This window comes from Salvia hispanica, chromosome 1, assembly GCF_029641045.1.
Source record: "Salvia hispanica isolate PSC_SH4W2 chromosome 1, Shi_PSC_v1, whole genome shotgun sequence".
NCBI lineage: Eukaryota > Viridiplantae > Streptophyta > Magnoliopsida > Lamiales > Lamiaceae > Salvia > Salvia hispanica.
In genome coordinates, this window is record NC_142692.1 from 21,110,304 (window position 1) to 21,134,116 (window position 23,813).

Below are 23,813 nucleotides of genomic sequence, written 5' to 3' on the forward strand. Positions count from 1 at the left end.
AAAAATATGTGCAATGTATTAATAAAAAGATAATAAAGTAGGAGAGATGAAAAAAATAGAGAGAATAAAGTAAGACAGAGGGAAAAACAAGTAAGAAGAAATGTGTTGATTTTTCTAAAAAGGAAAATGACTCTACTACTATAGAACGTACTAAAATGGCAAAATGACTCAATTTCTATGGAACGAAGGAAGGAGGTTAGATAGTGCATGTGCATTCATGCCTTGAAAATAGCAAGTAATCAGCACAATATTACTATAATAATATGAAAATAAAGAGGAGATAGCAAAAAACTTTTTAAAGAGAAAAAAAATTAATAATGGAATTTCCATGTCAGCCGTCTCTCAAGAGACGCTCGTATAAGGCCATCCACAACGCTATCTCTTATTCACCCCTTAACCATCTCATCTCTTAACTATTTATGGGCCCCACTGTATTTTTCAGCCCATCTCTTAACTAAGAGACATCACCTGCATCCCTCCATCTTTTAACCATCTCATTCCTTAACTATTCATTCAATTTCATTTTTTATTTTTAATTCCAACAAATTCAATTAATAAAAACACACTAAATTAAATAAAATAAAAATCACAATTTAAAGGCCTAAAAAATAAAAAAATACGTAATTAAAATCCAATTTTTTTTAAAAATACATAATTAAAATACTCTAAATTAAATTCTAAAAACTACTCCACCGGCGAATCATCCCCCGAAGTCGGTGGCGGTGCACCCAAGTTAGATCGGAACCGAATACCAAGTTGGGCTTCAAATTGGGGATGTGTCACGACCGCATTTTGCTAAGGATAGCGAAAGCGGGTAAACCGCGACTAATAAGAGGGATTAAAGAAGCGGGGAAAAGAAAAGGGCTAGAACTTGAGAAATTCACAAGGCTAAGTCAATTGATTACATAGAAGCCAGGTATTTCATTACACGGTCTTGAAAACAGAATAGACATCTCCTCAAATAAATCAGAGTTGATTGTGAGGTTCTATAATTCTAAGAGCACAGCGGAATAAGTCCTTGCTAAACGACTTCGTGTATGAAGACACGAATCGTTGGGAGATCAACTTGATAACATCGACTCCGATCATCACTCCATCCTCTTGACGTTCAACCTGCACATTTATAAATACATGCAGGGCTGAGTACAGGAGTACTCAGTGGACACGTGCCGAAAACAAAACATACATTATATAGTTGTCAAGCCATCACAGTAACACACGGGGTTTTTCTTAAAAGGCTCGAGCTTACTAAGTTCTTTTGTGAGCTAAAAGTTCGACTACAGACTAGGTTCTTTCATCATTCATCATTCATTCATAAATCCATTCCATTCATTCATAAATCCATTCCATTCGTGAATCCATTCCATCTATAAATCCATTCCATTCGTGAATCCATTCCATTCGTGAATTCATTTCCGTTCGTGAATCCATTCCATCTATAAATCCATTCCATTCGTGAATCCATTCCATTTGTCAATCCATTCCGTTCATAAATCCATTCCATTCCATGACATTCAATTCCATGACATTCAATCTCATTTATAAAAAAAAAAACATTTATGGCCTGACAATAATTTTGAAAAGAAACATAGCTCCATTTTGAGAAAAGATGATTTTTCATAACTTCAAATGTATTTGCTTTATATCCACACTAGTGTGCTGGATATTAAAAGAAAGCCCACCTGGTATGCTTATTCCTTAATTCAATTATTTGCGTTGGCCTCACTTGCCCTTGAGCAGTTTATCCTTTGAAAATAAATAGCGTAGCACGCTAATTAGTACTTGAACTATTTCTCTTTAGAAAGAATGCATGCACCCTATGACATAACACCTATATCCTTAGTCTGGTCTCATAGGATCTCAAATCCTTTCTCGGGCTTCACTAAGTTGTAGGATTTATTCATTCACTTCACTAAGTTCGGAGAAGTTCTATTTTCTTAAAAACAAATACTTGAGCATTTAATATGGATTCTTGGAAAATCCCTTCTTAAATCTTTTCTTTGAATTTTTCTTAAGGCCGCCCATGGCGTCGCGGGTCGGCTCTCAAACTTTAATATTCCCAATCATCGAGAACTTGGTTTTATTCAGAAATTAATTAATTGAGCTTCAACTCAACCCTTAAATTAATTCCAACCCCTCATAATTAAATCTCAGCTCAACAATTAAAATCTCCGCTTATTTAAACCATTCACAAAATTGGTCCATTCATTTTAACTAACCAAATGGGACTTGGCCCAATTTCTATTTAATTCACAGGCCCAGCTCTACTTTATTTACTCCCTTCTGGCCCAAACCTTAAACACAATCAACTCCTAATAGCATTAAATCAAGAGTAATGGAATAGGCCCAACAAAGACCCAATATACTCCTTCTCCACCATCGGTTTCTCTCCCCCAAATCTCATTTCTTTTTAATTGAAATCCCTAAAACTCTTCTCGGCTTTCTCCGTCGCCGCTCTTCTCCGGCGATCGCAGCACCGTCGCCGGACACTCCGTCAAGCTTTCTCTTTATCGAACTCCCTTCTTCTTCTGACAGAGACGGAACCTCTCTCCACCTCTCGCCTCCTCCAGCGATCTCGCCGACGGGGAAGAAGGCGTCGCCTTTCCCCTCCGCCGGTTCCTCTTACTCTCGCTTGGAGAGCTCACGGCACTGCCGCCGACGTTGCTCGCCGCCCGCCGCTCGCCGAATCTCCGTCTCTGCTGCCAGCGCCCTGCATCAGCTCTCTGCGTCGAGCTTTCCACCGAGCTTTCCCTCCGGCAAGCAGCGCTGCTGCGTGCGCTCTCCCCGGCTCCCTCCGACGAGATCTCCGTCGTCGCTCGACCATTGTCGGACAGCTTCTCGATCAACCTAAAGCTAAGTTCTTTAACTTCCATTATCTAGTTTAGTATCTTGAGTTCCTCTTTGGGCAGTAGCTTTGTGATATTAAAGTCTCTTGAAATTGATTGTTGGTGAAACCTTGGTGCATCTTTTGGCATTGAATTAGCTTAGGCAGCTTATGGTCGATTCATATTTTATCTTGTGATGAGAGATCTCTAAAGCTCTAAGTTCTTGAGCTTAACATGGAAATTCTATTCTTTGCTATTGTTGAGGCTTCTAAGTTTTCTAAGTTCCTGCCTAATCATGGGATTCTATCATGATGCAGAGGATGGTGTTGGGGTGTTGAGGTATTTACCTCACTCGGTTCATCCTCGGTTTATGCGGCTGTTCCTCCGCTTCGCCGCTGCCTCTCCTCGCCTTCTTGCTCCTCTCGTTTCCTTGCTGCACTCCTTGATTTTGAGTGAATTTGTGGTGTCTAAAGGAGAGGGGAGGGGAAGGGAGATGCTGCTTATATAGTTCTCTATTTTAGCTGTTTGTGCTGAAACTTGGGGACAAAGACTCCCATATTTGGCTGCCAGCTCCATCTCTTTCATGGCATCATATTTCTTTACTTAATTGTGCAAGTCTTGGGGGCAAAGGCTCCTATTTCTGGGGCTGCCAGCTTATCTCTTCCTTGTGTTTATCCAATTGTATACCATTTTGGTGTAAGTTGGGTCATACTTGCTATTTTGGAGAAGTCTCCAATCTTGAGTCTTGTGAAGCCTATTTCTAAAAATCCTTTTGGTGTTATCATTGCAGGTACAAGGCTGGAATCTTTGGAGTCTTGTGGGGTGTAAATCGAGAAGAAAGAGAAGGGAGGAGGGATGATATATCTTACTACTAATTCTAGCTATTAATCAAGTCTTGGAGCTTCAAAACTTTAGAGTAGTAAGCTATAGGGCTGGCAATTTTTGACACGACACGATAACACGATACGAACCGACACGAAATTAATGGGTTTGGGTCAGACCTTATCGTGTTCGTGTCCTTATCGGTCGACCCATTAAGGACACGAAAATTTTGTGTCGTGTTCGTGTCGTGTTCATGTCGGGTTCGTGTTATCCGTTAACAATGCGTGTTCGTGTCGTGTTCGTGTTATCCGTTAACAATGCGTGTTCGTGTCGTGTTCGTGTTATCCGTTAACACATAATATTTTAATATTATTATTCTTATTAACACATAATATTTTAATATTATTATTCTTATTATTTTCATTTTTCAATACTTATTTTCGTGTCATTAATGGGTTCGTGTCGTGTTGACCCGAAACGGTTGGTGTCGTTAATGGGCTCGTGTCGTGTTCGTGTCTGAGGGTAGCGGGTCGTGTTTGTGTTCGTGTTTGAGGTTTTCTTAACAGGTCGTGTTCGTGTTTGTTGTTATCGTGTTCGTGTCGTTATCGTGTCGACACGATAACGACCCGACACACACGATTTGCCACCCCTAGTAAGCTGTAGCTTCAAATTCTTGTAATAAGGAAGGCCCACACTAAATTCGTACTGTACACATGGACATTTTCACGTAATATAAATCTTTTTCATTTTCCTTCTTCCAGTAATTGTAGTTTACAAACTTAAATTTCTTTGCATTTTAATTCCAATCGTACTTTTGTCAAATTTTTTTTATACCCCCAAACCTAGTGCACGAAAACTCGGGTTGTTACAGGATGACTCATTTTTGAAGTGTCAGCCATCGTGGCGAGCAGGTACATGGACATTAGGGTGTTCGAGCCCGTGCCGGAGCCCGAGCCCGCCTGGCTTGATTCGCCGCGGCCCCTCCCCCTCCCTCTTCCCCTCGCTCTAGCCGCCTTCGCCGCCTTGGTCGCTTGCGGCCGACGTCGTGAACCGGAAGACCCCCCTGCATCATCGGTTGGCATGCCCTCTTGTGAGGTGTTGCCTTTGCTGCCCTCACTAGACGAGTATTGGCCACGCTTCGTGTGCTTCGTGCGTTTCGAGCTCGAGCCCGACTGGACACCGCCAGCCCACCTTTCAAGGTGGTGGACTTGCGACCAACATCGACATGCTTGAAATCTTTACCGACGTCGTCTTTAAAGACCTGCAACGCCGCTCTCAGAGCGTCGGCTCCACTGGCTCTGCTTTGGTAATTCGCCTCTTATACCCTATATATTGCGCAAATTACTTTGACATCTTTGTCGCATCGGTCCCAATGACCGCGGAGCATCTTCACGTTGCGGGCAAAGGTCTTCTTCGGCCTTCGTGCGTTGTAAAGTTCGGTGACTTTTTTTTCCAGAAACACAAGCTAGTTTGTTGATTCCCGACGACAGGATCGTAAGAGACGGTGGTGATCCAAGCGTCGTACAGAGCCAACGTCTCCTTTTGGTTGTATGGATGACGGCCGCCATCCACCACAACCTCGTCGTCGCCCTCTTCCTCCTCGGCCACCTCGGCATTGACGCTGATCCTGGCGGAGCCTCCACCTATCGGCCGGTATTCTAAAGTGCGTTCATCTAGAAAATTCTCCGGAATTTGGGATAATCCTGGCGATTGCCCGTACCTCTAGGGGAGGAGGGACGATAGTATGCATCCACATCAAAATGTGGTGTTTGGTACGCCGGCGGAGTCGTCGAGCCTTGGGTGCCCGGCGACGAACCGGTATCGGTAGTACCCAAAACATTGTACATGCCCGTCCAATCGCCAAACGAGTTCAAGTCGAGCCCGCCGGAGTCGCGGCCGCCGCCGCCGGACTTTCCATCGCCGGACATTTTTTCAAAAATTGGAGAGAAAAGAGACAAGATATTTGAGAGAAGAATAGATGAGTGTAGTGTTTGTGTGTAGAATGGAGAATGGAAGAGGAAGGGAGTATTTAGAGAATAATAAAAGAAAAAAAATTCGACCGTTTGATTTTTTTTTTTTTGAAATTTCGAATTAAAAAAAATAAAAATTATGACGTCATAATTACGACGCCCACTCGCGAGACAGCTCGTGGCCGGCCCCTTCCGCGCGTGACGAGCAACGAGACGTCCCGTCTCTTCGGGACGAGATGCGTTTTGCAACTCGGTCTCACCGCCGACTCGTCTTGCCGGGACGAGATCGAGCCGGTGGCGAGCCGCGCTGCTGATGCTCTAGTAGCCTGGGAGATCAGTTCTCTACATTTATAATTAGTGTATTGTTGACTTGGTAAAAGTAGCTTTTGAAAATTCTTCATGATTTTGGAGACCGTGAAGGTGGACTCCTACTTCAATAAATTCATCCCAATCTTTTCCTTCCATAAACACCTTAGGGGTTGGGATTCGGTCAGTTCAGTTAAAATTGAACTGATAAATCGATTAACCGAATTCATTTTTTTTTTCCAAATTCAATAATTGGAACCGAACCTTAAGTTGGTTTGGTTATTTGAGGAATCGATCGGTCTTGACCGACAGGTTATTCGGTTCCACCGAAGGAACCGAAATTCAGTGACAGCTAATAAAAAAATTTGTTTGTATGCGCTGGGATTTGATCCATAATGTTCCACTTCAAATTCAAGACTTCAAATTGTTAAACATTAAATATAAAATTCATAAATCGTAATCATATATTCATATTGGTAGAATACTAATGGTTTTAATAGTAGTTAAACCATAATATCATCACAAACATACACTACAAAATTTAAATACTAAAATATTCATATTGTCAGAATACGCAAATTGCCTAAGCGGGCGACGAACGGTTCTACTTCTATAAGTAGGTTTATTACTTTTTCATTTCTTTTTTTACTTTTCAAAACTGAAATAACAAAATTAAAATCAATATATAAAAAATTAAAATTAAATACAAAAAAAATATCGGTTATTCGATTCTAACCTCTCGGTTCTCGGTTCTAACCGAGTACCGAGATTAGCTTAAACCTACTAACCGAAACCGAATCCTAGCCTTATTTTTTTGGTTCAAGGTTAATTGAGAGCCGAAAAAATAAGGTTCAATTCGGTTCTTCCTAGGCCTAATCACCCTATCATTTGTATAATTTATTGTTAAATTTAATAAGAAACAAGTCTTGAGCAAATATTAACGGACCTATCTTTGGTAATTAAACTATGTTTCATCATTAATTATCTAAATTTAAGAAAAGTGGCCAGTTTTGTGAATGGTTACCACTCATGCATATGCTAACCACTAGAACGATATGCATCACCCTTGTAAAACAACTATAAGCCTAAGCTTGTACTAACTTTCTATGAAAAATCTCTAGAATAGTATGATCAATACTGATAATTTTAATAGGGCAAATTCCCGATCCAACCCGGAGCTTTCAGGTAAATTTGCGCAGACATTGCTACATTTAAAGTTTCTAAAAAAAATTAGAAAAATGACAAAGTTCATGACTTTTCGATCAATTTGCCCTTATAAGTATTACATCGTTCCTTGGAATAAAAAAAATATTACATCGTCCTTTGTGTGCGAAAGGCCAAATTAGCAATTTAATACAAAGATTGATTAAAGTTGAACAAAAATCAACTCATCCAATCACGGAAATAAAATTTTAGCATCATGAAATTGATGATGCCACTAATTTAATTTTTTTTTTTTTTTTTGTATTTTACATTGACTTATACCGAGTCTAGTCAAACTTAATTAATTAAGCATTGGACAGAGAAAATAAGTGAGTAACTGAGTCTAGTAAAACATAATAAAATAAAAACACAATATTTTATTCATATTATTACATAGGACACTGCACGAATAAAATGAAGGTTGCAACTTGCAAGCAACAAAATAAAGTTGAATCTCAAGAAGCGTGTCTGTCTTCGTTAATTTCTTCTAGAATAACCACAAGAGCAACGATGAAGGCATGATCAACATTGGGATAAACTGTCACACAAAATGTATCTTTCCCAAATAGAACGCTTGTAACACTGTGTTTCCTGTGCATCTGCAATTTTACCATGAAATTAATAAGTCATAGACACATATAATCATACTCCCTCTAATAATATATTGTCCATTACTAAAAAAAAGTAAATATATGTCTTTTATTGATGAACATTCCAAAATGGTAAAAACGCAAATTTTCAAGGGCAGAGAGAGAGAGTTAATAATAAGGAATGAGGAGTTACTTGAGCAACGATATTATCGGTTTGTCCAGCGTATATAGTGCAAGAGCTCTCCCACCAGTTGCCTTCAATTCTGTAGTCACCTTTCTCTTCATCCTTATTACCCGCCAAGAACACACTTAGCTTCGTCCTCATCATCATCACCGTCGACTTTCTCACACTAAATATCATATCCTTGGGATCTCTGCTCTCTCCTCTGAAAGCTTCCCACCTTCTATATGCCGTCATCAGCTGCCATTGCCAACAACAATAATTCAGTTTCAAACACAACACAAAATATAGTACTCTCTCTGTCCCACCTCATATGATTGACTTGTTTTCAGCACATGTTTCAGAAAAATGAGTAGTAAATAGTTAAAGTACTTCAATTATTTACGCATCATTTTTCTAAAACAAAGTGCGGTACTATTTACATGTGGTTGACATTACTTTAACTTTTACTATCGTTTTCCTAAAACAAAGTACATTAACTATTTACTATCATTTTTTAAAAACACGAGGCTAAAACAAGTCAATCACATGGTCGGGGAAGACGGGAGTATTTCACAAATATGGTCGAACTAAAGGTTACCTTCTGCTGGAACGTGACAATAGGGTTTCCGGCGGTGTCCCGCAATACGCGGCGGTCGTGGAGGCTCAAGGATTTTCCCTGCACATTGAAGGCGATGTTGCCGTCAGCGTCCGTGACTGAAAAAGTTCCAGCGTGCATAGTCATCATCTTCCTCGTGATGGTAAACTCTACGGGGTGGCTCACGCAGTACTGCGGGCTCAACACCGCCGCCGCCGAAGGATTGCTCGGGCCGCTGCTCATCATTTTGCAGACTCTTTACTATTTTTTTTTCAGTGATTTTGCTTTTGCTGTGTTTAGGAAATGGAGTAAGCAGTATTTAAAGCATGGGAGAGGTGGAGTGATAGTAATGTTTATATTGTAAATTCAATACTTGTGGAAAATGTCGTGTTCTTCTATTTAAGTTGAACCTAACCTAACTATCTTGACTATTCACATTGAGATACATAAAACTAGCTCGAAATTATGTAAAATAAATCATAAGTTTGGTAAGCAGCTTTTAAAAGTGACCGATTATATCATAAATTTGATATTTTTCTTATGTGATTGATGGAGAACATTTGAACATGCTATATATGTCTGAATTTATTCATATGACAAGTATATGTATATGTGTTAAAATTAAAGACATAATTATTAATTAAGTGTATCAAAAGTAGACGAACGTTTTGTCTGCATAGTATTCTTTATTTGCCATATCTTACATAAATTCTCGCAAATATAAGATTATAAGATAATTGAAAAAAAATATATTAAAATTGTAAAATAATCGGCCGGTCTTTTTAAAGTTTTGTAAATGACCAAAACTAGTTATTCTTTTTTTAAAATGCTAAAAAAAAGAAGATAAAGTTGACTTTGATTGAGTAGCAATTGCTAATGTAGCACAATCGGTCAATTTCTGCGCGTCAAGATGTTTTTATATTGGAGTATAAAATAAAAACACCCAGCCAAAGGCCAAGTCTTTTTATTTTTATTTTAAAGGATTCAATTAATGCTGACCATGTGAACTAATTTAATTCAACGCGGGAAAGTTTCAAAGTGTATTTAATATGCACCAATCCTTCCATATTTAGATGAGGCATTTGACTTAGTTTTATGAGAATATATTCCCTAGACATCCTAAACTATTTTTAGATAATTTGATTTGCTTGAGAATCTAAAATGATTAATAAATGATGATTTTACCATCACTATGATCTTGGAGAGGCGAGCAAATAAAAGGTAGCACATGTTTTTCGTCATTCACGGCGGCTTCAAATGATACATCGTTAATAGAAAGAAGGGTAGTAGAATTATCGTTCTTCAATTTGCTTGAATAGAAAACACTAATTGCAGTTTATGAGATATTTCAATATACTACATTCAAGTGCAACACGTTTTCATAGAATATAAAATGACGAGATTAACCTTGCAAATACATGGAGTACTATATTTTCAAATGATCCAAATCAAATAATGACATATTTCATGATACAAATTAGCAGAAGAAAGTGGAGATGTCCAATTTTTGGATGTCAAAAAGGCTCAAACCTTCAAGAAGGCGAGCATCGGGAGAGAAAAAAAACACAGTAGCAAAGAAGTTTACGCCACCAATAGTAATGGGCATGACACAACACACAAGTCCCAATATTTAAGGCTTATTAATTGCAATTTTTTATTAGCATTAAAATTAACTGTAAGTATACAGTGCATAGATAGTACAATTAAAGGACAAGAATGGATATCGAATATGAGGAATAGTTTTACGGACTGACCATCAGAGGAATAGTTTTACAGACTGGCTATCAAGTAATTAGTGTCAAATACTATTAGGACAAATGAAGTTAGGTGTAGAAACACAATTAAAACAAGAAGAACAATTAAATAAACAAAGCAATTTAAAGCAGAGAATGATTTGATCTGAGATGATAGATGAAACAAGGGAATTCCAGGGATAGGAATTTCGAATTCACCACTTCAATTTATTCAAAACACAATTATGATATATGTCAATTTATTTACTACTTACACCATTATGGAAAGTTGTCCCCAACTTATTACACATATACGTCAATTTATTTACAACTTATACTATTCTGGCACACCATTACAACTCATTGAACACTAATAATAATATCAGTCACATGGTTCACTTAACACACTTAGTTCCTGTGCTATTTCAAATGCCCATATTTTTATGAGATGGAGGGAGTTATTTATTTTTAAAATGACTATTTGAATTTATACTATATCATTAATTATTCAATGTATATTTGATCCCACGATTTTTATTTTCTGAGTCCGTCATTATGGATAGATCAATATCTTTTAGTGATATTAAAAATGACAATATTTCAATAAAAAAAGAAAAGAAAAGAAATTAGACAATAAAAGAATATAAAAGAAATACTACTAATTTTAATGAAATACGTCATTTTGAACATAATTAAATTAATATTTTAATTAAGTTTAGTTACTGAAAAGCATGTTTTGAGCATGTTAATAGTAGTTAGCATTTAGGAAATATTTAGCAATTGATCACATCTATCTAGGATTTTAATCTAGGAAAAATTAGATTTAAATACAGAAACGTAGAGCAATATCATGCGTAGGTGATACGCTCGGATTTTGCACTATTTAAAGGTCGTTATTTGGTCCGTTTTTTTATGTCAAAGTCACTCTAAACGTCCATTATTTGCATATTTTGTCTATTTTGGTATTTTGACGTGTTTTGTGAGAAACGTGCATAATTGAGCCGAAAAAGGGAGCCAAAACGCATAAATGTGCGGCGACCGCCGGCGCCCGGCGGGTAGATCAATGCAGCGGTCCGCCTCGGAAAAATACGCTTGGAAGAGAAGTCTCGTCCGGTGACCGCCGGAAGTCGTGCGGTGGTCCGCCGCCGAGGAAACAGACTCTCTGGACTCCAACGCGGCGATCGCCGGCCAAGGTGCGGCGGCCCGCCAGAGAAAGGCGGCGAATTCGAGATGCCTAAATTTGCTCCAAGATTTACCATATTTTGAAGATCTTTTCCTTCTACAACAAAGATTGGCTTTCCCCTATAAATAAGACCTCAAGCTTCATCAAAAAGAGAGAGCGTCTACTTGCAAAATAATTCATAGAGATCAAGAGCTAGAGTACTTCACTTGTGCAAGGAGTCGGAGAAGGATTTCAAGAACATCAAGAACGACAAGGATTCAACCTACGAGTTTTATTTGCTTTAGTTTTATGTTCAAATGTCTTCCCTTCAATCTATGTGTTTAGCTTATTTCATCATGTGTAACTAAACTTATAGGATTCTGGGGATGTGTTAGTAACGACTTTGGTTATACAATTCATTTTTCTATTTAATATCCGTTTTATTTTTACTTTGTTTCTTCCATAAGTAGTTTTGATGCTACATGATTGAGTGACACAATTGTGTATGATTTAATATAGTTTGCTTCATAACTGTGACAGAGTTCTAGTGAGTTAGATTCACTTAGTAGACGCTACAGTTAGCTTCCCTCAAAATGACACTGTTAATTGAGAGTGGGGACTTTTCAAGGGTCTTAGGAGCTTTATGGAGTTACGTGTTAAGATTGACAACCCTAATTTTGTAATCAACGTTTGCATCGCATGAGTATAAGCTAGGTGACTCGTTCTATCAAAGTAATAATTGTGCTAGGGTATTGTAGTTTGGAACTTGTATAACCATAACTGTGAACGCACATCCCTGGGATTCCCTATCTCTATCGAATATCTCCGTGTTTTATTTGCATTTAGTTGTTATATGCTTTTTATTGTTTTTAGTTTTCAAAAGTTTTCCAAAACCTACTGCTTTTCCAGATAGTAATTGAGTCTTAGTAGATGATATATACTTTGTGTTTGCCTTCCCCGTGTTCGATATCCAGTACTGACCTTTAGCTATACTATATATTCTCTGTATACTTGCAGGTTTATTTAGTGCTAAAAAATAGTGCATCAGTAGGACATTTTTAGGTCGTTGTTGGTCTATATTTAGGTCATTCTTACAAAGGATGACCTAAAATGATCTTAATATGATATTAAATCAAAATCTTATAATATGACCTAAAACTGCTTAATCATGACCTTCCGTGTTTTTTATTATAATTATTAACCATTAGATCATCTAATTTGAGGGCCAAGATTTAGGCTGCATTTCTGAATTTAGATGCATTCTGGTTTTCATCAACTATATATATTCGTAATTAGATTGATTTATCTATATCCAAAAGATTTATAAATATATTAGTTAAAAAATAATTCATAATTATGAAATATAAAAATATGAGTATTATAGCATAAGAAATAGATATCATAGTATTAAAAAAGCATTTCCTTTTAGTTTGGAAACAATGAATCAGTCAAATTCAATTAAAAAATAAAATAAAAAATCAAGCACAACATGGGCTAACGTTTTTCCTTATTGTTGGAGCTTCTTTTAGCCTGTGAGGTGATCTCATCAAGAATGACTATAAGAGCGACTATGAATGCACAATCAACGTTCGGGTACACCTTCACCTTAAATCTATCTCCACCGGTAATTAAACTATCTACCGATAAATTCTTGTCCACCTGAAAAATAAAATTAAAATATGAATCAATATCAAACAAATTAAATAATATGATTGTTTGAATGGATGTAGTCACAAACTTGGGCTAATTTTGTGTTGGTAGAATCACCGAAATAAACTTGGCAAAATCTTTGAAACCAATCCGCTTGCACCGTGTAATCACAAACATCGCTATTTTCAGCTACAAACACTGATAATTTAGTTTTCAATTGGAAAAAGGAAGACCTCCTCACACTAAAAATCAAGTCTTTTTGATCTTTTCCTTCACCTCTAAATACTTGCCATGTGGATAATAAATTGAATGTCTGCAATTTCAATGATTAGGTTCCAAATTAAGATTAGACTTTCTGTAATAACACAAATTTTAATTCAAAATTGGCGTAGTAAGAGATAAATAGAGAAAACGTGATTGGAGAATGGCCTAGAAAAATATATCTTAAAATAAAAAAATTATATTTTTAAGGATGTACCAAAATAGAAATAGTTTCTACTTTTTAAAGGATAGGTATAGAATAAATGATTCATATGGTAACAAATTAGGAAAATTATCCTGTCCTATAAAAATAAGAACTTTATAGAGACAGCACAACTAAAATGGTTTAACAGGAGAGATTCCAAAAGACAAAAAAATAGAATTGAAATAATTTTAATGGAACAGACCAAAATATTAAAATGCAAAACTATTGTGTCAAAACGAAGGGAGCATATACCTTTTTTCGAAGCGTGACAATAGGCATGCCTACAGCATCATACATGACCCTCGTTGTGTTGAAGCTGAAGATTGCTCCATGGATTTTGAAGATTATCTCTCCATTGGATTTTGTTACAACAAAATTTGCTTGACCTATCTTCCAAATGTTTTTGGAAATAGTTAGATCAATGGATCTAGGAAGGCAAAACTTTTTATCGATCACTGCAACTTCGTTGTAACCTGTTGATTGTTGTGTTGTCATCTTTGAACTTCCTTCAATTTATGTAATGTTGAATACTAGTATATCTTATTACAAACACACACACATATATATAAAATGTATGCATACATAACATCTATTTATAGGAAATTCATACCAAACTAGTGGTCGAGAAGGAAAATTCTTAAGTAGTTAAATACTCGATTTTGGGAATATTATACCAGAAGAAATTACGATTTTTATTCGTGTAAATCTATATATGATATTATAATTTTCATAATATTTATATAATATTTTCACATGTGTAAAATGTTGCAATTATTTCTATCTTTATACGTGTAAATTTATATGTGATATTACAATTATTCCTAATCTCTCGTATCATATTAGTTTGATATTGTCTGCTTAATCAAATTGCACAAATTTGTTTTTACGTCACTAACTCCAACGTGTTCCGTGTTAAAATCCAAGTAACAATTAATAGTCTTTTTTTTCCAGTAATTAATATTTTCTGAAAATAATTAGCACCAGTTACTCTAGCATTTCTTCGTTAGTCACAAAGAACGTTATTAGCAAAAGAGATTAACGCGTTTAATTTTACAACTTGGATAGGATAAAGAAACTTTATCACATTTAGTTAGATCAATAAATGCTTTGCATCCCAAAAATGACCTTGATAGATGGTGGAAATTTTAATGGGATTATGTTAGTTTGACAGATTTTTTGTCGTTGTTTCTACAAAAGGATTAGGCTTCAATTTCGCAGAGGTTTCATTATAAGTTTCATTAGTCATCCCAAATTAGCCTTGAATCAAACGTCATCTCATTGCGTCTATAAATGACGTTTTAACATTCAAATTAATAAATTTAGCAAAACAATCTTCTAACAAGCTCAATTCTAGGTAAATGTATCAATGCAACGTCAAATTGGACTAATTAAAAGAAGACGTGTACATAAATATAAATGGCGACTTGACATCAATGAAAACCCCGTGCCATACTTGCAATTTTTCTATTCTCTTTTTATTCGTCTTCTCCTTAGATAATCAATACATGCTGTAGAAATTGCTATCTCGATACTGAATGAGATCAAGAAGAATGAGGCGAGTTTCGTAATTGAAAGTCTCATATATGCTATGAAGTGTATTGAATTAGATATTAGCTTAATTTGTTGATGACACAGAAGCTTGATATCAATTTAACCATGACCAAAGACATTAGATTGAGTAAAGAATTAATAGTATATCAAAGTACTTGCAGAAGACTATGCTCTAGTTTACCACACATCCATGCTATGTTCTTTAGGTTACATCAAGATTTTGTAATCGATCGATGATCAAGCAAGTCATCTTCTAACCATTTGTTCTTTTTAGGAGTTCAATATTAAGACATGGAGTGTGATCAAATCATAGACTTCATCATGAAAGCTACAAGTGTAGCTTCATTGGAAACTGCGAAGGTAGTTGTTCATCTCAATAACTTCCTAATTGCTTTGACCGTGATTTTGAGTATGCCTACGAGTATTGTATTTTGTTATGTTTACTCTAGCCATGAGTCTAAATCGAGGAAAATAGGAGCTGATAAGGCTAAGCAATCACATAAAAAGGAGGTATGAAATAAATTAAGGATCAAGTGAGCAACAAGACATTATGGTTACCAAGATGTCATCAGAGAACAACTTGACAGAATTTTTCACTAAATGTTTATATGGCAACATGTTTTACACATGAGGTTCGATGTATCATGGTCTGAGACCTGCTTAGATTATAAGTGAGAGAGTTTTGATAGTGTGTATATTCGAAAGCATGATTTGAGTATAAGTGGAAGATTAAGATTGGTATACTAAAAAGCATGTTTCGAACATGTTTCATGGATAAAATTGCTTGTATACAATAAACTCTACGATCCACTTTTAACCCAAAACAAGAGCAAGTAATTTTATCGCATTGGTGTTTGCTTATGCATTACTAAAATGTTTCTCAAACATTTAAATGTTAAGAAGCGAACAAGTCTAATTCTTCTGCGTAGTAGACTGGTCGTGAACGATGTTCACAGAAGGTGATACAGTCGATTCTTTATAGAAGAGAAATAGGATTTCACAACCTAAATATGCTTTGTCTACCTATCGTGAAATGTTTCAGTGTCAGTCCACATGTTTTCTTACCTTAGAAAATAAACGACACTGGTGTTGTATAATATTTAAAGATCTAATAGTTGAGATAAGTCTTTTTTTTTTCTATTTACTTAAAGATGAGGTATTGGTGATTATTATTTGTTAATCACTGTTGACATAGCATTGAACAGACAATATTGATTGTGCACTACTTTGATTTGTCAAATAGTGCAAATTTTTCGTAATCCAAGAATGTTGATATATTGGGTAGTGGTGATCAATATCTAGAGGTGATAGTATTGTTATTGCAATGAATTGTGTGCTGGGTGAGTCCAACTTGATAATATCTTCAGTCTATAAATATATATTAAATGATACCAAAAAATATTAGAATAATAAAAAACAACTAATATAATACAAACATAATAATCAAAATATAAAAAGTGCATTTAGTGATGGGTGAAAAGAGTAGAAAAAAAAATACTCTCCCCGTCCGGCATTAGATTCACATTCGAATTTGATATTAGTTTTAAGAAATACTCCATAATGAAAAGTGGGTGGAAAAAAATAATGGAATGTGTTAACCCATTTTTATATATTAGTTTTATAATTAATTGTGAGTTGAATGAGTTAGTAGAATGTGATGCATAGTTATCATTTATAGTAAAACTGAACCACGACACCTAATCGTCGATGAACTAAAATGGTAAATCAAGAGTCATATAATGCCAGATGGAGGGATTACTACATATTAATATATCAAAGAGAAGGAAAAATCTCTAATCATAAAATAGTTGAGAAATGTCACACATTCTACTAACTCACTTCACTCACATTCTATCATAAAATTAATATAAAAAAATCGACCTTATATTTCACTAACCTTTTCAACTTACTATTCTTTATATTTTTTAAAACTCGTTTCCACACTAAATATAACTCTTATTATAGGACGGATCGAATATTATCGATACACAAACACTAAAATGAATCAAAAGCTGACTTTATATTAAAACAATATTTATGAAGACATGGAAGAGTACCTAAGAGTTAGTCAATTTTTTTTAGGAAGTTCAACGAAGAATATAATGGAAAAAGGTAGGAACGTGTGGATTATACTAAATATCATATATTTATAGGCAGGGGCGGAGGTCGACGGGGCCAGGGCGCCCTTGAGTCCTTCACCCATTTCAATAATTACTATATACTCCCTCCGTTCCATAGGAGACAAAACTTTTTGGCACGCAGATTAAGAAAAATTGTGTTAGGCGAATCAAGTAAAGAGAGAATAAAGTGAAAAATGAAAAAGGTAGAGAGATGAAGATAGAAAAAAGTAAGAGAGAGTAAAGTAGATGTGGAAAAATGTGTTGACTTTTACTAAAAAGGAAAATGACTCTATTACTATGGAATGGACGGAAATGGAAAAACGCCCCTATTACTATGGAATGGAGGAACTATAATATATGTAATTATCATTTACTACATGAAGTAGTAGTGCAGATGGATTGATATTCGGTCATTTGACTTGGAGCTACCAAGTTTGAATCCTACCTGGTACTTCTGTTTCAATTTTGTCTTTTTTTTTCTATTTGTTTATGTCTAATGGGTTTTTTCACACTAGTAACTTTTATTGATTCTTTCACTAGTAATTTTGTAAATATATCATTTTATTTTATAATCATAAAAGAATAGTTTCTGATTCATTTTTGTCTTTTTTTCTTCTATTTGTTTGTCTTTTTTTTTCTTCTATTTGTTTATGTCTTATGGATTTTTTCACATTAGTAACTTTTATTGATTTTTTTACTAGTAATTTTGTAAATATATCATTTTATTTTATAATCATAAAAGAATGGTTTTTATAATTCAAGAAGATAAAATAATTCTTTGATTTCATAAATATTGTTAAATAATACTCTATCTGTCCCACAAAATATGCACTTTCCAATTTTAGAAACTTTTTTTTTCTATAATGTGGTATGACCTATTTCCCACTAACAATACTTTAATTACTTTTTCTCTTTATCTCTCTCTTACTTTATCAATTTTGCATTAAAACTCGTGTCGTGTCTAAAGTCCATATTCTTTGGGGACGGAGGGAATATGATATTAATAAAATCAATTTTAATGTGATGCTCTTTAATAAAAAATATTATAGTTAATAACTCTTTAATCTAATTATAAATACTATTAAAATATGTTATAAAATATTAGTAGTAAAATATGTGCTATGTTCTAAAATATCTATTCACTAATTAGTTTTCTCATCATCCATTTCTTACCTGCGGTTTTTTATATTTTTTATGTTCGAGTTGTTTCCATTTCGTTAGCACTGAACACACTCAATAAATTTTAATGGTAATTTGAGCCCACACCGTTAAAATTCTAGCTCCGCCACTGTTTATAGGAAATAAAAATTGTGAGACTCATCCAAAGCCTTTCTTACATGGTAGTATATCATTTGGTGCTTCAAAGATGATTAAATTGGGTGCTACGAAGATGATTAAGCTTGTGAAAAGATGATTATGGAACGTTGCATTGCATGAATTATAAAGTAACGTTTATAATCTTCTATTTTTATTTAATTGGATATAATTGTGATTTATATTACTCTTCCATATGTATGACTATATGTTAATAAGAAGCTCTTTTTTTTCTGTTTATTAATATGAAGGGCCCAAGTAATAAATGTAGATATGAATTAGTATTTAAGTTTATAAATATTACTTTATTATGATTATAAATGTTAGTGCTTTGTTAACTTATATATAAAGAAGAGTAAGAGAGTGATCAATTGCTAATTACAATTAATTTGAAATCATAAGATTTGTAGAAATTTAGTGGTTTATAAATTTTCATGTGTAATTTCATTTTATTATCATTTAAATTTAAAAAGGTAAGAAAACTATTAAAATTATGGTTTTAGATCAAAACGTCAATATAGTGTATTAAATATTTCAATACGATTCATTTAATATGTCAAAACAATTTAGTATTGACATTTTATATGTATTGTATTGATATATAATCATAGGTATATTGACACTAACATGCTATAACAAAAATACGAAAATTTACATTGTTTTTTCAAATTTTGACATCATAACATATGCAAGTGAGATCTCGTTAGAATCCTTATAAAATTATCTTTAATTTGATATGTGTTGTGTGAAAAAAATAATTTAAATTGAGATAGTTATAATCATTTAAAATTTTAAGATATTTTTTTAAAAATTAATTATAACTTACTTTTTTGTTAATTGACATTAACATCCTTAATTGACATTTTTTTAGACGACATTGATATTCGTGGATGAATGATCTTGTACCTTGATTTAATGATCCAATGTCCGTGGATGAATGATCTTGTACCTTGATTTAATGAGCCAATGTCTATCAATGAGTTGTAGTTAGAAATTTAACAAGGAGTTAGCAATATATATAACACACCCCAAAAGGGGGTAGTGATATAATGAAAACCATATATCCAATACAAACTCAAAACTTTAATTCAAGCCACTAAATATTAATCCCTCCGTCCCACTCAAGATGGCCACATTCTTGAGTGGCACCGGGTTTTAGGAAGTGTTGTTTAATGGAATAAAGTAGAGAGGAAAAAGATAGTTGAATATTTTAATGAGGAGAGAGGAGAGGGGAGATTATTTCCAAAATTGGAAAGTGGATATCTTGATTGGGACAAACAAAAATGAAAAGGTGGTCATCTTGAATGGGACGGAGGGAGTACTAATCAACGATTATAATGTTTCCATTTGAAAATATCAATAACTTCTATAAATCTGTCAACAGAGGGTATAATAGACACTTTCATGATACGGTGAATAATTTAATTATCGATTTTTTAATTCCGATTTCATTGTTCTCTCTCCTTCCACTATTCACGTTTTTAGAATCAACATAGAATCAACACGATTTCAACATAAAATTCAACAACAGCAGAACAAAAGAGTCAACACAATTTCATTGCAAAAAAACATCAGAACAAAAGAATCAATGATTCAGCACGAAATTCAATATCAACAAAGCTTCAACGCCATTACAACATAAAATTCGACATCAACAAAGTGTCAAGGATTCAACACGAAATTCAACATCAACAAAGATTCAACGCCATTTCAACACAGAATTAGCTAGGTTTTAGCATGAAATTCAAGCAATTTTTTCAACACAAAATTCGACATCAAGAAAGTGTCAAGTATTCAGCACGAAATTCAACATCAACAAAGATTCAACGCCATTTCAACACAAAATTCAACATCAACCAGGAATCAACGACGCAGTGTCAATGCAAAATTCAAGCAATTTTTCGACGGATCAACACATGATCGGAATTAGCTAGGTTTTTTGACTGAAAAAATTTAATTGTTGAGAATATGAGACGTCAATTACAATGGTGACGATCCTTGCTGAATATGTGAATATTTGCAGTTTGAAAAGTGAGAGATTTTAATTAGGTACGCATAAACCGCTGGTCAAATTAAGTTACAAAATTACCCTCTATTGACAAAATATATGCTCTTGTTGACATAGGAATTGAATGCTATATTAATCACAGATCTGCTATAATTAGTGGCTAGGATTAAAGTTTTGAGTTTGTATTAAATATATGGTTTTCATTTGATCACATCCCCAAAGAGGAATATATATGTTAATTTTGATTAATAAATACAATTAGTCATTACAAAAGATTAATAATAGCAGTATGTTATTACTAGCGAGACTTGCCTTTTATATACTGATAGATTATATTTGGCTATGATCGAGGATCACTAATAAAAATATTCCCATTAGTACATACTTCTTCTAGTCCGTCATTATTTATTACTACTAGTTTTCTTTTCGATTTCGTCTGTCAATACTTGACACTCTTATTTTAGACTATTTTTTCAAATGTATCTCACATTTCATTAACCTATTTACCTCATATATAAAAATAAGTAGTACTATATAAAAGCAGGATTCATATTCTACTAACATTTTTCATTCATTTTTTTCGTTTCTTAAAACCCGAATCAGATGAACTTGTGACAATTAATGGTGTACGGAGGGAGGGAAGAAGTAGTATTGATCAATATGGATACTACTTGGTAAAGTAATAATGAATCGAGAATCCTATTCAGGGACGGATTAAAATGGTAAAATGAGACTCTTATTCACGGACGGAGGGAGTATTTTGCTATTTAGGATGTCTGTAATTTAAAGTCACATAAACATTTATCTATTCTAAGTAAATGAACCCCACCATTCACCTAACTCTTTACACTCGCATTCTATTATAAAACTGACATATATACACGGGGTTCACATTCCACTAATTCATTTTCCTATTTTTCTTCACAAGGTTAAACAATTTTCCTATAAATGGTGGACGGATGGAGTAGCAGATCTTGAAACGAATTCATTTCGACTATTTGATTCTCTCCCCACAATTTTTGTATATCAATTTTATTATTTCATCCGTCTCATAAAAATATGGACACTCTCTTTTTACGTCTGTTCATAAAAATAACTCATTGTCAGTTATTGAAAGTTCTCCCCAACTCATTACTCATATACTATATTAATTTAGGAATGTGATCAAATGAAAACTCTAATTATTGTACAAACTCAAAACTATGATCTGGACCATTGAAAAATGTCAACAGATCACAAAAAGTCATCAACAGGAAAATGTCAACAGAATTTCAACGGTAGTCAATGATTGATGTTGTGTTGATATTGTGTTGATATTGTGTTAACATTAAAATCTTGAAATTTTACACTGTTTTGATATTGTATTGAAACAGTGTTGAAGCTGTATTGAGGAGTTTTGAGTTTGTACAATATATAAGTTTGCATTTTATCACTACCCATTTAATTTATTTCTAACCTATACCACTTGAGCCTGTCATTAAATAATACTCCCTCCGTCCCACAAGAATATGCACTATTTCCAGTCAGCCCACAAGAATATGCACTTTCTAATTTTGGAAACATTTTTTATCTCTAATAAGGTGGGACTCATTCTCCACTAACAATACTTTAATTACTTTTTCTCTCTACCTCTTTCTTACTTTACCAATTTTGCATTAAAATTCGTGCCGAACTCAAAGTGCATATTCTTTGGGGACGGAGGGAGTAATAATAAATTATGTGGATCTTTGTATCCACTAGTACTATTTTACCTTTTCCTCTTGTCTCTTACTTTACCAATTATGCATTAATTTTTGTGATATTTCAAACTTTTTCTATTTTTATGGGACGGAGGGAGTATTATTTTTGGATCATATTGCGTTCGTTAACAACCCAGTAACGACATAATTCTATTTATGTGAGGTTGAAGTAGGGGTGGGTCGATACGATATATCGTATCGAAAACGTTGTATCGTGTATCGTATCGAAAATATCGATATGAAAGAATTTCATATCGTTATCGTATCGAAAGTTTCGATATAAAAAATTTTCATATCGTTATCGTATCGATATTTCGATATATCGTACCGAAATTCGATATATCGTTAAATATCGATATATATCGAAAATATCGATACATCGAAAATTTTCGATATATATCGTATTTTTGATATAAAACGATATATCGCGATATAAGAAAATTCATATCATTATCATATCGAAAACTTACGATACAATATCGTATCGTATCGAAAATTACGATATATCGAAAATTCGATAATTTTTTGATATTTTTCAATACGATACGAGCGATATATTATTTTTTCGGTATTTTTCGCCAGCCCTAGGTTGAAGTGATTAAAATAATAAAATTACCTTTTACTCTTTCCATCCCACAATAGGAATCACTCTTATTGTTGGCACGAGTTTTAAGAAATGTAAATAATAGCGAGTTGAAAAAGTTAGTGGAATATGAGACCCACTTTTTTGTATTGAGCTTATAATAAAATGTGAGTGAAGTGAGTTAGTGGAATGTGGGACCTACTTACCATTTATAGTAAAAATGAAGTGTAACTGTTATTGTGAGACGTACCGAAATTGCAAAGCGTGAATCTTATTGTGGGACAAATGGAGTAATATTTATTGTGAAAGTGAAAAGCTAATAGGGTGCGATCGGTACGCAAAATTGGAATTAGAATTCTACGGAATAGAATTTAAAGGAATTGTTCCAAATTCTTGGTTTGGTAAAAATCATACTCCCTCTGTCCCATAAAAATGTGGACATTTGACATGACACGATAATTAACATAATTGGTATAGCAAGAGAGATATAAAGAAAAGATAATTATTGTATTGTTAGTGGAGAATATGACACACTTTATTAGAGAGAATGAAGTTATCAAAAATAGAAGTGGATATTTTTATTGGATATCCCAAAATGAAAAATGTCATTATTTTTATAGGAGAAGTGGAGTATAATTGATATGAATTTGAAATTGAAGAAACTGTGCGTACATATTAACTACGCGCACACACAATCACATAGTCACCGAATACACATGTCACGACCACATTCTCCCTAGTGGTAGTGACTGCATCTATACGTGACTAAAATAACACTTTAGGAACAATATAATGGGATAAACATAACTGATAAGTCGAACATAGGACATTAGTCTCATAGGCGAATGTGAATCAAGGCCAAAATAAAGTCAGAGTGCGGTCTAGGTTCATAAATTCCTAGTACAAAATCCTAATGCAGCGGAAAAGTCCAAGACAAAGTAGTATGTATGGAGACATACTACCTTGGGCTACCTATCTACTTATTTAAGGATCGTTCCCAACACCTTCGCCTG

At 34.2% G+C, this 23,813-nt stretch overlaps 2 protein-coding genes and 2 long non-coding RNA genes across 4 annotated transcripts; 1 reads left to right on the forward strand and 3 right to left on the reverse strand.

Moving 5' to 3' along the window:
- Window positions 1-877: 877 nt before the first annotated feature.
- On the reverse strand, window positions 878-3,294 carry LOC125196113 (uncharacterized). Its single transcript, XR_016134527.1, has 3 exons — window positions 3,173-3,294; window positions 1,683-1,746; window positions 878-1,113 (listed from the first exon to the last, which is right to left on the reverse strand). It is a non-coding gene; the product is annotated as an uncharacterized LOC125196113 (long non-coding RNA).
- Window positions 3,295-3,382: 88 nt separating this feature from the next.
- LOC148933417 (uncharacterized) lies at window positions 3,383-5,711 on the forward strand. The gene is made up of 3 exons (XR_016134526.1): window positions 3,383-3,521; window positions 3,616-4,953; window positions 5,104-5,711. It is a non-coding gene; the product is annotated as an uncharacterized LOC148933417 (long non-coding RNA).
- Window positions 5,712-7,483: 1,772 nt separating this feature from the next.
- On the reverse strand, window positions 7,484-8,774 carry LOC125224331 (protein LURP-one-related 15-like). The gene is made up of 3 exons (XM_048127714.2): window positions 8,478-8,774; window positions 7,910-8,137; window positions 7,484-7,725 (listed from the first exon to the last, which is right to left on the reverse strand). The coding sequence occupies exons 1-3, from the start codon at window positions 8,718-8,720 to the stop codon at window positions 7,582-7,584; spliced, it is 615 nt and encodes a 204-aa protein (XP_047983671.1). The 5' UTR covers window positions 8,721-8,774; the 3' UTR covers window positions 7,484-7,581.
- Window positions 8,775-12,778: 4,004 nt separating this feature from the next.
- Window positions 12,779-14,018, reverse strand: LOC125221047 (protein LURP-one-related 15-like). Its single transcript, XM_048123175.2, has 3 exons — window positions 13,738-14,018; window positions 13,108-13,332; window positions 12,779-13,028 (listed from the first exon to the last, which is right to left on the reverse strand). The coding sequence occupies exons 1-3, from the start codon at window positions 13,978-13,980 to the stop codon at window positions 12,864-12,866; spliced, it is 633 nt and encodes a 210-aa protein (XP_047979132.1). The 5' UTR covers window positions 13,981-14,018; the 3' UTR covers window positions 12,779-12,863.
- Window positions 14,019-23,813: the final 9,795 nt, after the last annotated feature.